The 14,413-nt window shown below is 42.4% G+C and overlaps 2 protein-coding genes across 9 annotated transcripts in view; one reads left to right on the plus strand and one right to left on the minus strand.

The window, feature by feature from the left end:
* Window positions 1–14,413, minus strand: part of LOC134212133 (cGMP-dependent 3',5'-cyclic phosphodiesterase-like) — a 208,371-nt gene that overhangs the window by 37,019 nt on the left and 156,939 nt on the right. The gene's annotated exons all lie outside the window — the stretch shown is intronic.
* LOC134215968 (uncharacterized) lies at window positions 12,391–13,278 on the plus strand. The gene has a single exon (XM_062695023.1). The coding sequence runs from the start codon at window positions 12,391–12,393 to the stop codon at window positions 13,276–13,278; it is 888 nt and encodes a 295-aa protein (XP_062551007.1).

Genomic DNA, 14,413 nt, shown 5'->3' on the forward strand with positions numbered 1-14,413 from the left:
TCAAACTCCAATGAATTTCCTAGGATTTTTTTTTACAATTTGCTATTGAAATCCAATTTTTATGTTGATGTCCATATTTTGAACAATCTGCCGCGGAAAACTTGAAGAATTTTCTGCGTGAAATTCGCAGAATACTCAGGAACTTTCAGTGGATTTCCAAACATTTTCTTGTGGATATTTGAAACAATTTTCCTTAGAAATTCCAAAGTGCTTCCTTGGAAATGAATTATTGGCAGTGGCTGATTTTCTACCCGCCGCTGTCACATCCAGGCGCTATAATAGTATATGCGCAAAATAGCCTGCAGTTAACCACCAAACATTTTTATGGCGAAAGACATCTATCGCGGGTTTTTCCAAAATTAGGAACTTTTCATGAAAAACTATTTGGCATCGGTTATAAAGGATGGTGTCCGCTACTAAGCCTACCAAATATTTTTTCGATTAAGGTGCTTAATTTTGAGAAATTGGACCTTAGATGCCTTTCGCCATACTGACTTCAGAAAGTTAACTCCTAGTGTGCTGCTGTAAGCACGCTCAAAGCAAGCGATTCATTCCAAAGAGTTCATAAAACTTCACAGTAGTTGCCGAAAAAAAATTTCAAATGAATATCGAAATTCAAAAGATTCTTCCTATGAAGTCTTGAAAACATCCTGAAAAAATGCAGAAAAAGGTCTTCAAAAAACAAACGTAAAAAATCTTCACGCCGATTCACGCCGCCGGCTAAAATGGCACTCGGCGTGACGCCGAAAACGCCACCGCCGCCGCCGACCAAAATTCTGACAAACGCTGACGCCGACGATTTTTTGACCGGCGCACATCTCTATTTCCAACAACTAACTGACACCACAATTTGTAATACATTTTCAGCATCGCCACTGGCGGCGGCGCGAGATCGCAACAACGCTATTTTTGTAGTCAACCCTTTCTTCATATAAAATGCTGTTTTGTTGAGGTTGAATGATCTGCAGCAACATACCGAGGACCAACCATCAATGCGATGGATATCCGTTGAAAATGTTACCAGCGCCTCCGTGATGCTGTGTCCGCTCCACTGCGATCGCTTTGGATGCGTCCCCTCTGCGTGAAATCTTGTTCGAACCGAGGATTAGATCCAAACCCGCAAGTTGCTTGATTTTGATGTCTGTGCTTGTGATGCATGTACGTGATTGGTTGGTTTACCTATTGCTAAACTTTTTATCAATTATAATTATCGATAATAATAAGTTAAAGTCAGTATTTTCTTATAAATACAAAGAAGCGTTGACTCATCCTTGATCGGCTAAGATATTAAAGTTAAAATCTATCATATTTTCGTGACGGTCCCAGATTTTCGCAATCGTAAAGTATACCCCAATATAGAAAACACAGACGTAGTCCTATGTCAAAAATGGTAGGATCATTATTTCATTATTTTAATGCATGCGAACCAGTTCAAATTAAGCTTAAAGAGCTGTTATCAATATGTTACCTGACTTGAAGGGCATAACAAAAACTGAACACAATTTTAACATATTATGATATTTATAACTTATTTGGGTGCAGATGGCGGACGGTACGTGGAGGAGGCGAATGAACCACGAGTTGCATGAGCTGCTGGGAGAACCATCCATCGTTCACACCACGAAAATCGGACGACTGCGGTGGGCCTGGCACGTAGCCAGAATGTCGAACAGTAACCCGGTGAAAATGGTTCTCGACAACGATCCGACGGGCACAAGAAGGCGAGGTGCGCAGCGGGCAAGGTGGATCGATCAGGTGGAAGATGACTTGCGGACCCTCCGTAGACTGCGTGGTTGGCGACGTGTAGCCATGGACCGAGCCGAATGGAGAAGACTCTTATACACCGCACAGGCCACTTCGGCCTTAGTCTGAATAAATAATAATAATAACTTATTTTGATAAAATTTTATTCTTAGTAGCCATTATCTTTCAAATGTTGTAACAATACTTAACACCGAATTGCCTAACAGTATGCAATTAAAATAGATGCAGCAAAGCCTCCTTTTTATACAAAATTTAGATATTTTTAGATGTTTAGATGTTTTTAGATGTTTCTAACAAATTTCGTAATAAAAATTTAGTATAAGATAATAACATATATTGATTTAATTTTGATATGACCTTCTAATCGGGTAGTCCAAAAAAGATGTTTTCTTGAATTAATTAGAATGTGTTCAAAAATTTTGAATCCTGAATCTTGAACTGTCCCTCGTTTGTATTTAAGGTTTAAATCAGGGTGAAGCAATTCGAATTTACTGTTCAACATTGCACTAGAGGGCGCGATTATGAGATCAGGAACGGCACTAACATCACACGGTCGCATATGCTTCTGGGCTTTGCAGATGTCATCGACCTCATTGGAATCGGTCGCAGGGGAGCAGTGGTGGCTTTTGTTCCACTGAAGAGGGAGGCTTAACTGTCAATCCTACTAAGACAAAGTACATGGTGATGGTTAGAGACAGAAGAAGTACTAGTAGTTGAGGTGCCTGTTACTTGAGGGGAATGTGTTTGAGTTATTGAAGAATTTGTTAATCTTGGAAACCTTGTGACATTTGACAATGACGTTTCCCGTTGAGGAAAAAGCCGTATTGCTGCTGGGAAGAAGGTTGAAAGGCAACATGCAGATGGAAAATAAAACACTGAATCTATTACGAGCCCAAGTCCTGGTGTTAGGTGGGACGCTAAACAGCCCTGACACGACGGCCCTCCGACGAGACAGGAGGTTTGCGCAGGCCCAATGAGCCGCCTAGAAAACCAATCATTACGAACAATATAAGAGATAATGCGACTCGATATAATCGGCAAAGACCTAGGCGACGAATACAGGATCACGATTGGAAGCTTGGAACATGGAACTGCAAGTCGCTAGGTTTCGCAGGTTGCGACAGGATAATCTACGATGAATTACATCCCCGCAACTTCGACGTCGTGGCGCTGCAGGAGATTTGCTGGACAGGACAGAAAGTGTGGAAAAGCGGGCATCGAGCGGCTACCTTCTACCAAAGCTGTGGCACCACCAACGAGCTGGGAACCGGCTTCATAGTGCTGGGTAAGATGCGCCAACGCGTGATTGGGTGGCAGCCAATCAACGCAAGGATGTGCAAGCTGAGGATTAAAGGCCGTTTCTTCAACTATAGCATCATCAACGTGCACTGCCCACACGAAGGGAGACCCGACGACGAGAAAGAAGCGTTCTACGTACAGCTGGAGCAGACATACGATGGATGCCCACTGCGGGACGTTAAAATCGTCATCGGTGACATGAACGCACAGGTAGGAAGGGAGGAAATGTATAGACCGGTCATCGGACCGGATAGTCTGCACACCGTATCGAATGACAACGGCCAACGATGCATAAACTTCACAGCCTCCCGCGGAATGGTAGTCCGAAGCACCTTTTTTCCCCGCAAAAATATCCACAAGGCCACATGGAGATCACCTAACCAAGAAACGGAAAACCAAATCGACCACGTTCTAATCGACGGTAAATTCTTCTCCGACATCACGAACGTCCGCACTTACCGCAGTGCGAATATTGAATCCGACCACTACCTCGTTGCAGTATGCCTGCGCTCAAAACTCTCGACGGTTCACAACACGCGTCGAAGTCGGACGCCGCGGCTTAACATTGGGCGGCTACAAGACGGTAGACTAGCCCAAGAATACGCGCAGCAGCTGGAAGTGGCACTTCCAACGGAAGAGCAGCTAGGCGCAGCGTCTCTTGAAGATGGCTGGAGAGATATTCGATCCGCCATTGGTAGCACCGCAACCGCTGCACTTGGCACGGTTCCCCGGATCAGAGAAACGACTGGTATGACGGCGAATGTGAGCAGTTAGTGGAAGAGAAGAATGCAGCATGGGCGAGATTGCTGCAACACCGCACGAGGGCGAACGAGGCACGATATAAACAGGCGCGGAACAGACAAAACTCGATTTTCCGGAGGAAAAAGCGCCAGCAGGAAGATCGAGACCGTGAAGAAACGGAGCAACTGTACCGCGCTAATAACACACGAAAGTTCTATGAGAAGTTAAACCGTTCACGTAAGGGCCACGTGCCACAGCCTGATATGTGTAAGGACATAAACGGGAACCTTCTCACGAACGAGCGTGAGGTGATCCAAAGGTGGCGGCAGCACTATGAAGAACACCTGAATGGCGATGTGGCAGACGAAGATGGCGGTATGGTGATGGACCTGGGAGAACGCGCGCAGGACATAATTCTACCGGCTCCGGATCTCCAAGAAATCCAGGAGGAGATTGGCCGGCTGAAGAACAACAAAGCCCCTGGGGGTGACCAACCACCAGGAGAGCTATTTAAACACGGTGGTGAGGCACTGGCTAGAGCGCTGCACTGGGTCATTACCAAGATTTGGGAGGAGGAAGTTTTGTCGCAGGAGTGGATGGAAGGTGTCGTGTGTCCCATCTACAAAAGGGCGATAAGCTGGATTGTAGCAACTACCGCGCAATCACATTGCTGAACGCCGCTTACAAGGTACTCTCCCAAATTTTATGCCGTCGACTAGCACCAACTGCAAGAGAGTTCGTGGGGCAATACCAGGCGGGTTTTATAGGCGAACGCTCCACCACCAGGTGTTCGCCATTCGCCAAGTACTGCAGAAATGCCGCGAATACAACGTGCCCACACATCATCTATTCATCGACTTCAAAGCCGCATATGATACAATCGATCGGGACCAGCTATGGCAGCTAATGCACGAACACGGTTTTCCGGATAAACTGACACGGTTGATCAAAGCGACGATGGATCGGGTGATGTGCGTAGTTCGAGTTTCAGGGGCATTCTCGAGTTCCTTCCGAAACCCGCAGAGGGTTACGGCAAGGTGATGGTCTTTCGTGTTTGCTATTCAACATCGCTTTGGAAGGGGTAATACGAAGAGCAGGGATTAACACGAGTGGTACAATTTTCAATAAGTCCGTCCAGCTATTTGGTTTCGCCGACGACATAGATATTATGGCACGTAACTTTGAGAAGATGGAGGAAGCCTACATCAGACTGAAGAGGGAAGCCAAGCGGATCGGACTAGTCATCAATACGTCGAAGACGAAGTACATGATAGGAAGAGGTTCAAGAGAAGACAATGTGAGCCACCCACCGCGAGTTGGCATCGGTGGTGACGAAATCGAGGTGGTAGAAGAATTTGTGTACTTGGGCTCACTGGTGACTGCCGAAAATGACACCAGCAGAGAAATTCGGAGACGCATAATGGCTGGAAATCGTACGTACTTTGGACTCCGCAAGACGCTCCGATCGAATAGAGTTCGCCGCCGTACCAAACTGACAATCTACAAAACGCTAATTAGACCGGTAGTCCTCTACGGACACGAGACCTGGACGATGCTCGTGGAGGACCAACGCGCACTTGAGTTTTCGAAAGGAAAGTGCTGCGTACCATCTATGGTGGGGTGCAGATGGCGGACGGTACGTGGAGGAGGCGAATGAACCACGAATTGCATCAGCTGTTGGGAGAACCATCCACCGTTCACACCGCAAAAATCGGACGACTGCGATGGGCCGGGCACGTAGCCAGAATGTCGGACAGTAACCCGGTGAAAATGGTTCCCGACAACGATCCGACGGGCACAAGAAGGCGAGGTGCGCAGCGGGCAAGGTGGATCGATCAGGTGGAAGATGACTTGCGGACCCTCCGTAGACTGCGTGGTTGGCGACGTGTAGCCATGGACCGAGCCGAATGGAGAAGACTCTTATACACCGCACAGGCCACTTCGGCCTTAGTCTGAATAATAATAATAATAACTTATTTTGATAAAATTTTGTTCTTAGTAGCCATTATCTTTCAAATGTTGTAACAATACTTAACACCGAATTGCCGAACAGTATGCAATTAAAATAGATGCAGCAAAACCTCCCAGCCATATATATCACAACGCTGATATAATTAGCTAAATTTGTATTTTTTTAGTTTCATTTTCTTGAAAAATATTATTGTTGAGACAAAAACAAAAAAATCTGATTGTTGATCACAATCTGGAGACCTATCACGACCTGTAAAAAATTCCAACTGCACAGTAAATATAGCATATCTGATTCTGTTATAAATTTCTAACAAAATATGTTATTTTTATGATAAAATGATTTTTGTTTCAAATAGTGTATTTTTTATACAAAATTTAGATATTTAAACAACATCTTACACTATGTTTCTAACAAATTTTGTAATAAAAATTTAGTATAACATAATAACATATGTTGATATAATTTTGATATGACCTTCTAATCGGGTATAGTTCAAAAAAGATGTTTTCTTGAATTAATTAGAATGTGTTCTAAAATTTGGAATCCTGAATCTTGAACTGTCCCTCGTTTGTATTTAAGGTTTAAATCAGGGTGAAGCAATTCGAATTTACTGTTCAACATTGCACTGGAGGGCGCGATTAGGAGATCTGGAACGGCACTTTCATCACGTATGCATATGCTTCTGGGCTTTGCAGACGTCATTGACCTCATTGGAATCGGTCGCAGGGGAGTAGTGGAGGATTTTGTTCCACTGAAGAGGGAGGCTTAACTGTCAATCCTACTAAGACAAATTACATGGTGATGGTTAGAGACAGAAGAAGTGCTAGTAGTTGAGGTGCCTGTTACTTGAGGGGGATGTGTTTGAGTTATTGAAGAATTTGTTAATCTTGGAAACCTTGTGACATTTGACAATGACGTTTCCCGTTGAGGTAAAAGACGTATTGGTGCTGGGAAGAAGGTTGAAAGGCAACATGGAGATGGAAAATAAAACACTGAATCTGTTACGATGCATCTCCGTAACGCTGGGTAGACACCTTTGCGTGGTGTGTGACGGTGTCAGATCTACCTTGGTCACATTGTCAGCTACAGGCAAATCCTGACCCAACGAACGCCTTCCCCAATATCAAACTCCGTGGTACTTATGAGGGTGTCGCTGAGTCGGGGGCCTGTCATTAAGTAAGTACTGGAGTGTGAAGTGTGAGCCTACAAAGATCATCTTCCGACGTCTGTCACCATTAGTGAATGAGTTCGTGGGAAGTTATCAAGCCGGCTTCGTTGACGGCCGCTCGACAACGGACCAGATCTTTACTGTACGGCCGTGCCGTGAATACTAGGTCCCAACGCACCATCTGTTCATTGATTTCAAGGCCGCATACCACAATATAGACCGCGTAGAGCTATGGAAAATTATGGACGAGAACAGATTCCCTGGGAAGCTTACTAGACTGATAAAAAAAGGGTTATGGTGTGCAAAACTGTGTGAAGATTTCGGGCGAACTCTCCAGTTCGTCCGAATCTCGCCGGGGACTAAGACAATATGATAGACTTTCGTGTCTGTTGTTCAACATTGCGGTCATGCGGAGAGCCGGGTGTAACAGCCGCGGTACGATTTTCAACAGATCCAGTCAATTTATTTGTTTCGCGGATGACATGGACATTGTCGGTCGAACATTTGCAAAGGTGGCAGAGCTGTACACCCGCCTGAAACGTGAAGCAACAAAAGTTGGACTGATGGTGAATGCGTCAAAGACAAAGTACATGCTTGTGGGCGGAACCGAGCGCGACAGGGCCCTCCTGGGAAGCAGTGTTACGATACGCGGGGATACCTTCGAAGTGATCGGGGAATTCGTCTAAATACTTTGGATCCTTGCTAACAGCTGATAACAATGTTAGTCGGTTCCGATCCGGCAGGTACGAGACGGTGTGGAGCGCAGCTAGCGAGGTGGGTAGACCAAGTGCAAAACGACTTGGCGAGTGTGGGGAGCATTCGAGGATGGAGAGATGCGGCCTCGAACCGTGTATTGTGCCGTCAAACTGTTGATTCAGTGTTATCTGTTTAGATGTGAACTAAATAAATACATGAAATATTTTTTTCATATGAAAAGCACGAGTAAGATTGAGGAAAATGTGAAAAACTTAAAAAAATGTTAAAAAATGTGAAAATGTAAAATAATTAAAATTTGTCTGCATGGGCAGCTCACAGCACGTAATCTCGCGTATTATGATCCAATAGACACGTAACGTCTTTTCAGTGCCAAGTGCACGCAGCGTGAAAATAACTCAGCTATGTATCGTCGCGGCGTTGAAAAGACACTACGTGGGCCATATGTAGGACGTCGAGTCAGCTTATAGCAAATAGTTAATTAATAGTTAGAAAAATAATCATCGCTCTGGGAAATCGTTAGAAATTTTCAAACCTTATTAAGCGTATCTCATATCAAGATATCACTGTTTATGTTGATGGTTTTCTCGGTCACTTCAATCCACATCCATTTTTGATTTCTAGACAACTAAGCCATCTTTGAGCAAAACAAACACACCCTAAACAAGAAATGAATTTTGTTTTGTTGTTGTTTTACATAGCATTAAGATTTTTTTTAGTTAATACGCATTTCAATGTTTCTTCCGTTCCCCGACATCTTCTTATCTCGATGGTCCTTTCAATGCCGAGATGTGGAAAGTTGACTGTACTAGTTCAAGCTACATTAGCAGTATAACTGTACTCACTTGATTATTATCTAGCTATGTAGAGTATCAAGATATGAAACGTAATATACAATATTACCAGCGAAAACCAGATGTATCAACTTTGACATCAAGTGTACACACAGTTCGAAGTTCGAATACCCTATCTGCATATCTATTCTTCCGTTTGTCACATAACTGTGCCATCGACGACTAGACTCATAGAACTGAGTGTCGTGCATTTTCCAAATGATAGTGCTCCACCTCCAAGCTTGGCATTCCAATAATCTATTCTAGTTGATGCATCAAGTTATTCAATAAATTTTATTGCTGACTGTCAGTATAGCTCAACAGGCATTACCGAAGAATGACATGGGACAATCATGAGAAGAATGGCAGTGGTGTATTGTTAGGACAACATCACATTGAACCAAGCGAAAATAGTAACATAACCAGATCGCGTGTTTTGCCAATTTAAATTGATTGATTGATAGCGAAATTGAAGACAGCACAAGGCATTGTCGTATCGGTGGAGCACTAACGAAGTGCTTCATCGGTGTCATGTTTATAAATTATTTCCTATTTTTTTGTTGGAAGACAATGGATATAGTATTGGGCTAACTATTTCATCAAGTCGACCATTTTTCGTCATGATAATGTAGTTTACTGCTGAAACAAATATTAATCAGCAAATTTTAATGGGTTTGAATTGGATTTAAATTACATGCTTTTAATTTATATTTTAAGTCCACTTGTTGGTTCATAATAGGGAAGAAAAACACTCTGAAATAATAAAACATAAAAATCAAGTGGGGTCGACTATGGAAATGCAATATCCCTTTTATGGGTCTGTCTACTCGCCTTAAACCAGAGCGAGGGCTAGATTCCATCAGATTGTTGAAAATCTCATTTCCACATATTCATTTTCCTTCGAGTACAAAGAGTAATACTAACCTTTTTGGAACGCCCCATTGAGTAGTTGAAAAGTTTACTTCAGTTCCGAAATTTTATTTTCCTATCGAAAGAATAATGATGACCCTTCGTGGTAAGCAAAGCATCCGCTTCAACAGCGTCAGTCGCATGCTTCTGTGCAAATATCACTGTGCGATTTGCCTCCTATTTCCTTCTTCTCAGAGTATACTCCAAACTTCCCAACACAAAGCCACCAAAAGCATAAATCAACTGTTGACACTTTGGCGTTGGTTTGCCGTGCGGAGGAAAATGCCTTTGCCGCCAGCCACATTCGTCTTTATCGCTGCCATCGTAGCCGCCGTTGCTGGGGACTTTGGCTGGGAGCCCATTGATGGCCACCAACTTAACAGCCATTCGAGTTTAGTTGGAACACCCTAGCACAATTTGCCCCCCTGCTGAAGGGTTGGTCCAACAATAGTTGGGGGTAACCGTGGCTGGGAAAAATAATTTAGCCTAACGATCATAAGCATTAATTTAATTATAGCTGTGGTCGTTAAAACTGTAGTTATGAGTGTTATCAACTATTCCTAGACCAGTCATCGTCTTTCCTTATTATGCCCTATTCTATCTCATGTGTCCTTTTATAGTCTCATATAATAACGTAGTTGTAAGAAGCCCAAACTGGATTAAAAACTGATATAGCTCAGAGGAACCCCTTTAATATACATCAACAAATATCACGTTTTTCTTCTATGTGTACTTCATATAATCGTTAAAGATATCCATTGTATTACAAATATTCTTTGTTAATCGTTAGTGTCTCATTTTTCTTGGATCAGTTTTCTTGTTAGCACTCGCACAGTTATCAATTGCGGGTTCCCTGCAACCGACAAAAAAAAAATTAAGACGCATTCATCAGCACGACTAATACGATATCTCTGAAATAATCAAACCATCTGAAGAATTATGGAATAATATCATGAAATGAAAAAGTAGGGGAAATGTTCCATACCAACTAATAAAGCACTTATTTCTACGGTTCGCTTTGCTAACATGCGTTCAACTAAGATTTGACAGGATGAGTATTGGAGCTACAAGATGATTGCTCTTCAGTACCCCCCAGTTCAATCATCTCGTTGAATCGTAAATCTCCTATCTGCTGTGTGTACATTATTAAAATTCATATAGACAACCACGATAACAGACTGACACACCCGCAATCAAAGTCTATTGTCTGCGCTTGGAACGTATAATGTGAGATTACATCAGAAAGGTTTATTCAGGCCTCCCTGGTGGGTAGGCTGCTGCTCGAATAACCCGACATGAGCATAAATTCTCATTTTCTTCACGATATCCGTACGTTGCTGATTGCTATCGGCTCGTGGTATAAAATAAGACAGAGAGGTAAGGGCATAACAGTTTTGTCGACTGACGCCACTCCAAGGAAATATGCTACTCGCATGAATCCTTTGGCTCGTTAGTCCTGGAAAGTCTTTCCGTCGAAGCAAGCAAGACCGTGTGTGTGTGGTCATAGCATCGAAAGAAATTTTATTTTCTCGCCTCTAACCGTTATATAGAGACTTGTGTGTAAGGATTTAGGCACTAGACTGCTCCATTGGGAGATTCGAATAGTAAATAATTTACGAAACAGCATGAGACTCCATCTAATTGGGCATTAAATTTCAAACGCCCGCTAATGGAGACGCATGGTTTATAAGGCGCGCTTTTCGCACGTATTGCTATTTAAGTCTAAAAAGCACAACATTGCATATTTCCAACTTCTTGAAATGTTCTGTAAATATAAAACAACCTTAAAATAATATCCGACACAGGGAGATCTCCGTCTATATACCTAGTGAGAAGACAGTGAACGAAATTAAATCAAAATAATTTCAATCGTTATATGGACTCTATGTTGTTCTTATGAACAGTTCGTTTTACAGTGAACGTGAAACCATCCAATACAATTTTGTTATACAAGAACGAAAAAAATAGTGGTGTTACCTGAGTAGTACTGCACGTGAAGCAATTAATTGACTTGTTATCGCATCTTGATTTTCTTTCTGAAACGCGCGTCCATGAACTTCAGTTTGATTCCGGAATTATTAGTCCTAGGAGGAGGGAAGGGTTGTTGAAGCAAACTTATTTGTCTATGAATTATTATAGTTTTCTAACGAACCACAGAGTTATTTATGTACCAAAGAGTTTGCATAAATCATTTCAAACTTAAGGCGATCATTATAAACCCTTTCAATAGATTTTGGAAAAACCTCATGAACGTTTAAGAATCCTTGCGGATTTTAAGAAATTCTTAAAAACTTCAAGAAATTCACTATCAAATGAAAAGATGCTTCACCATGCGTCTTCATCTTATCGACGAACAGGTTGAAGGCTCCCCCAAACCTAAGCTATTTCATCGCCTCGAAGGCGACTAGTCACCGCGATCCTATTGTTGGGTCGCTGCAGGCGATGCTCCTTTTACGTTTCCATGCGCCACAATCGCAGTCGCCAAGCGACAGAATCGCGTCGCGTGTATTTGAAGGAACTTTAAAGGTTTCTCCTAAAACGCGAAGCAGCTGTCGTCGACGCTTGATAACTGCGAATCTGTTGTGTTTGGGGGACCTTTATACAGGATTAGACTAAGTTGAGATAAGTATGATTGTGTAAAATTTTAAATGAGCCTAACTAATATGATTGATTTAAGGTTTAGAATAAAGACGGAAAACGATTTGCGGATCCTTCACAGACTACGTGGCTGGCGACTTGCACTGCACAAGCCACTCCGGCCTTAGACCGAAAAATATATAAATAAGGCAGCAATTCAGGAATCACGCTGGCCCAAAATCGGAGAACATGAATTCAGAGTGGTGAATAACATCGCGAACACGTTTTACAAATCAGTTGGCAACCGCTTCTCGTGCGCGATAGTCGTGTTTTCGGATAAGCTCGCATACGTTTTACGGTTAATAGCATTTTTTGTGGATCCTGTCGCGGAACAATTTTGCATTCGTCGCAAAATGTCATCGAACAGGCGAAACACACTAGTCGTCGATTTCGGTGTTCTTCCGAATCGACCTACGCTAGAGCAAGTGAAAGAAGTCATCGAGGTTGATCTTAAGCTCAAGATGGTGGATGTCAGAAATATTCAACTGCACAACTTGAGAAACTGTGTACTCATCGAGTTGAACGATGCAGGCTTGGCATTACGGCTGCAAAAAGAGCATCATCTCCGACACACATTCCGATGCCAGGGTGTGAAATATTCTATCCCTGTGTATGTAGATGGCCCCACCACCACCGTAAGGCTTCATGACCTGCCACCATGTATGTCTAACACAACCATCACCCAACATATGGAGCAATATGGAAAAGTGATCTCCATTCAAAATGAAGTATGGAAGAACTTCTTCCCTGGTATACCAAACGGTGTCAGAGTGATACGAATGAGGATGGAGGTACAAATACCATCGCGTATAGTAATAGAAAACGAATCTACACTCGTAACTTTCCGAGGCCAAAACAAACAAGTGACACCGAGCGGAGGATCTGAGACTCAGCAAGAAAAACGAACAGTTTCAAACACCGCCGAACGACAGAGAAAAGACGTGGACAAAAATTGCAACGATACAGCTGAAGCTACCCCGCATGCGGCAGATCCCAACTCAAGCGACAACGATTCTAATGATGATGATGATGTCGCACACATCGACCCACACCCTGGAACAACAACAAAGAGGCGGTTGTCGACTGGGACAAATGAATCGAATTCGAATGAGGCTAGATGCGAACAAGATCGGAAGAGATCGTGTGGCGATGACTGCTGCCTGGACGATCTGCAGTACACCAAAGAGAATCTTTCGGATCCAGGATGGAAAGTGTATAACACTAGGTCGAAGAAAAAATGAAATGTAGGTATTGTACGAAAATTATATCGGGAAGGGGGGAATTTTTTAGATTCGACATGAATGCACTCCAGCAGTGTGAAATGTCGTTAATAAAAACAAACAAACAAACAAACAAACAAACTTTTTACAAATACCACATCTGCTATCGCGGCGGCGACAGATCAAGACGTGTTAGTTGGCTTTATGATAATACGAAAGCACATGGTACGACGACGAGTCAAGTACAAGACACTGAAGACGACCACACAGTTGTGGTCGAAATACGTATTTGCAAAGAAATCGAAATAATTGGTGGAATTAAATGGAGGTTTCTTAACTCGTCTTAGACGGTTGAATTTGTTTGTATATGACTAGGGGTGGTGAAAATTCGCGATTTCGCGGAAGCCGCGAAATTCGCGAAATTTGATGTTAGACGCGAAATTTAAACATTTTCGCGAAAAACCGCGAAATTAACCTTTCCCGTCAATAATTTAATTCCATTCTATTGCCTCAGTAGATTTCTTGACCTAGTCAATACCAACTCGACAATCAACGCATTTTTTGACGACTCGAGTTTTTTTTAAGTGCAGAGTCCGAAACTGGTCGAATTTTGAGCCAAAAGTAAACTGCAGAACAATTTTGTTTTTCTTTCAAATTGTAAAAATAGCTAGAGACTTTAAAAAAATATGGATTCTTTAGGAAAGTTAGAGATTCTCAAAGGGCTACTACCGAATTCACATGACCTCCAATCAGTAACCGGAATGTCATTTCGATGTCATGGGACTAATTTGCTAATAATTTTTTCCACACATTATTTACAATTATGTTTATTATATATACATGTAGCCCTCAAAAGACCCTAGAACTTTTTCTATTAGGTCATTTCTTTAAATTTGATATTGGCGGCATGAGAGCCGAATTAATGTCGTCATGACATTCCATGACATTTTTTAAATTTCGCTCTCATGATTAACCTTCGTATTTAGAACAATGATCTGTTCGACAAAGTTCTAGGATCTTTTAAACATTGAATGTTAAAAAAAATTCGAATTGTTAATAACTTCTGAAAAAAGTTATTAGTTAATTAGTGATTGCAATCCCACGACATTTTTTTGACATTTCCCGTCACTGCCTCCAATACTCACATTATGGGATG

Source organism: Armigeres subalbatus, chromosome 2 (assembly GCF_024139115.2).
Source record: "Armigeres subalbatus isolate Guangzhou_Male chromosome 2, GZ_Asu_2, whole genome shotgun sequence".
Lineage (NCBI taxonomy): Eukaryota > Metazoa > Arthropoda > Insecta > Diptera > Culicidae > Armigeres > Armigeres subalbatus.

Bases quoted from the DNA above. Each gene is read 5' to 3' on its own strand.
- LOC134215968 (XM_062695023.1), top strand. From the start codon at position 12,391: ATGTCATCGAACAGGCGAAACACACTAGTCGTCGATTTCGGTGTTCTT.